Source organism: Fulmarus glacialis, unplaced genomic scaffold (genome assembly GCF_000690835.1).
Source record: "Fulmarus glacialis isolate BGI_N327 unplaced genomic scaffold, ASM69083v1 scaffold30559, whole genome shotgun sequence".
Taxonomy (NCBI): domain Eukaryota; kingdom Metazoa; phylum Chordata; class Aves; order Procellariiformes; family Procellariidae; genus Fulmarus; species Fulmarus glacialis.
Window position 1 is genome coordinate 654 of NW_009231875.1, and position 2,061 is coordinate 2,714.

Genomic DNA, 2,061 nt, shown 5'->3' on the forward strand with positions numbered 1-2,061 from the left:
CTTTTTCTGCACTGTGCCCTGACTGTTACTTTAAGTTATCCAGCAGTTTTAAAATGCTGTAGTTTGCTTAGGCTAAAATCACATCTTACTCAAATGGCCTGTTTGTCTGCTTAATTAACTTGGAAAACTCTCGCTCTTTTTTACTCTCTATCTCAAAGACGATCAGATCTGGGAGAATCAGATTAGGCTGGGATGTTACGCTGTGTCTGTTCTCCTGCACTTGAAGATATGTCTGCACCAGAGGACTGTATTCGACCTGAGGTAGCAAGCTATCTTAATTTGGCAAGCTTTTTTTTCATTCTTTTTTTCTTTTACACTTTATAGAAACGGAAGCTCCAGTTAAGCCCAGAGCAATGTAGCAACTTTTATGCAGACCAATATGGAAAAGTGTTTTTTCCTAATTTAACAGCCTATATGAGTTCTGGACCTTTAGTTGCTATGGTGCTTGCCAGACATTGCGCAGTCTCATACTGGAAGGAATTGCTTGGACCATCAAACAGCATAAAAGCTAGGAGAACTCGCCCTCACAGGTAACTGACTGATTGGCCTTGGTGAAGTCAGTAGGATTTTGTCTTTCTCTTATCTGAGACCAGAATTTCTCTCTTTTTTTTTTTTCCTTTTACAATAGAGATACAGATTTGGAGTGGCCTGTTATCTCTTCAATTTTGTGTAACATAGTGTTTCACCTTTGTTTTTTTAGTATGTAAAGTTCACCCATTTTATGGAGAATGCTGAGTGCATGAGCATAAATTTTAGGTAGCTATGTATTTTTTTAAAAAATGAAATCAAGCCAATGCCTTGTTAGTTAGTCCATATATATTGCTTTCATATGCTCTCAGACTGTAGAGACTTGGAACGGATTTGTAGTTGTCTACCAAGCAATTTTTTCTCTTGTTTTTAGCTTAAGAGCAATCTATGGGACTGATGATCTGAGGAATGGACTTCACGGCAGTCTCAGCATTCCCTCAGCAGAAAGAGAAATTCGATTCATGTTTCCAGAAGGTAAAATGGTGCAAATAATGTATTGCCAATCTTTGGGAGGATAGTGTCTTTCCCTGTTATTACTTGTCTCTGTCCAGACTCTAGATACAATTTGATTTAGAAGAGTTTGGGTGTGTTTGCTTTATGAGAATGTGAATCTCTTCATGTGTAAGCTGATATTTTCTGCTATGAAAGGCATACCAAAATGTATCTGAAGAGCCATTACAGTTACAGGGATTGCTTCTACTTTTCAAACTCTGTGGTCTGGGAATTGGAGAAGACAAAGCTGGTAAGTGAGAGGAAATGGGAAGCTATTACACTCCAGCATGTCTTTCTGGCACTGTCAGCCGCGGGGACTCCTGTTGGCTTGAGACAACTGACTCTCTTCTTGGGCTCAGCTTGAGTAATTCCTGTTCATCAGCAGCTGGATGCTCACATGATAGTGCAATTCCAAAGTTAAGTGCCAGAGAAATGGGCCATGGAACCTGGAAAGGCTGGGAGAGGATCTCTTGTTTGTAATGTAACAGTTGAAAGATTACTTCACTCTTTGACAGAAAGATGCAAGGGAAACTCTTCTAGAAAAAGTTGTCTGTTTCTGTCAACTGTATGAGTTAGTTTAGTAAAAGATGTTGCACTTCCCTACAAACCTTACCCTTTGTAAACTATGTCTCTTCTCCTTACCCTAACGACTGGGTGGACTTAAGGTGAGATTTTTAGGGTCTTCAGAAACCAGCTTCACGCTGCAAGAAGGAAGTACTAAGCATGGGATATATTGTTTCTCTCATGCCCCCAATGCATCTTCAAGGATACAGGTTTTCCCCAGATGATCCAATTTCTTCCCCTTTCATAATTGTCTGTAATTAGTAAGATGACCTCAGGAAAATTGTAAAGGGGTTCAGGTAGTTTTTTTTCAGTTTGTTTTGGGAGAAGCTATAAAAACCATTATGTATTATTAACTTATTAAGGAAAACAGCAGCTCAGATATAAACAACCTTTGAAAGAATGCCTTTTTTAATCACTCTGCAAGCTGCTTTCCAACACCTGTGGTTACTCTTTACAGTGATCTTGGAGCCAATTCCT

General features: G+C 39.2%; 1 protein-coding gene across 1 annotated transcript in view; it reads left to right on the top strand.

Annotated features, from left to right (window-relative positions):
• The first annotated feature begins 228 nt into the window (after positions 1-228).
• Positions 229-2,061, top strand: part of NME5 (NME/NM23 family member 5) — a 5,067-nt gene continuing 3,234 nt past the window's right edge. The window contains 3 exon segments of the mRNA XM_009584725.1: positions 229-530; positions 902-1,002; positions 2,042-2,061. Coding sequence (XP_009583020.1) covers positions 229-530; positions 902-1,002; positions 2,042-2,061 — 423 coding nt within the window.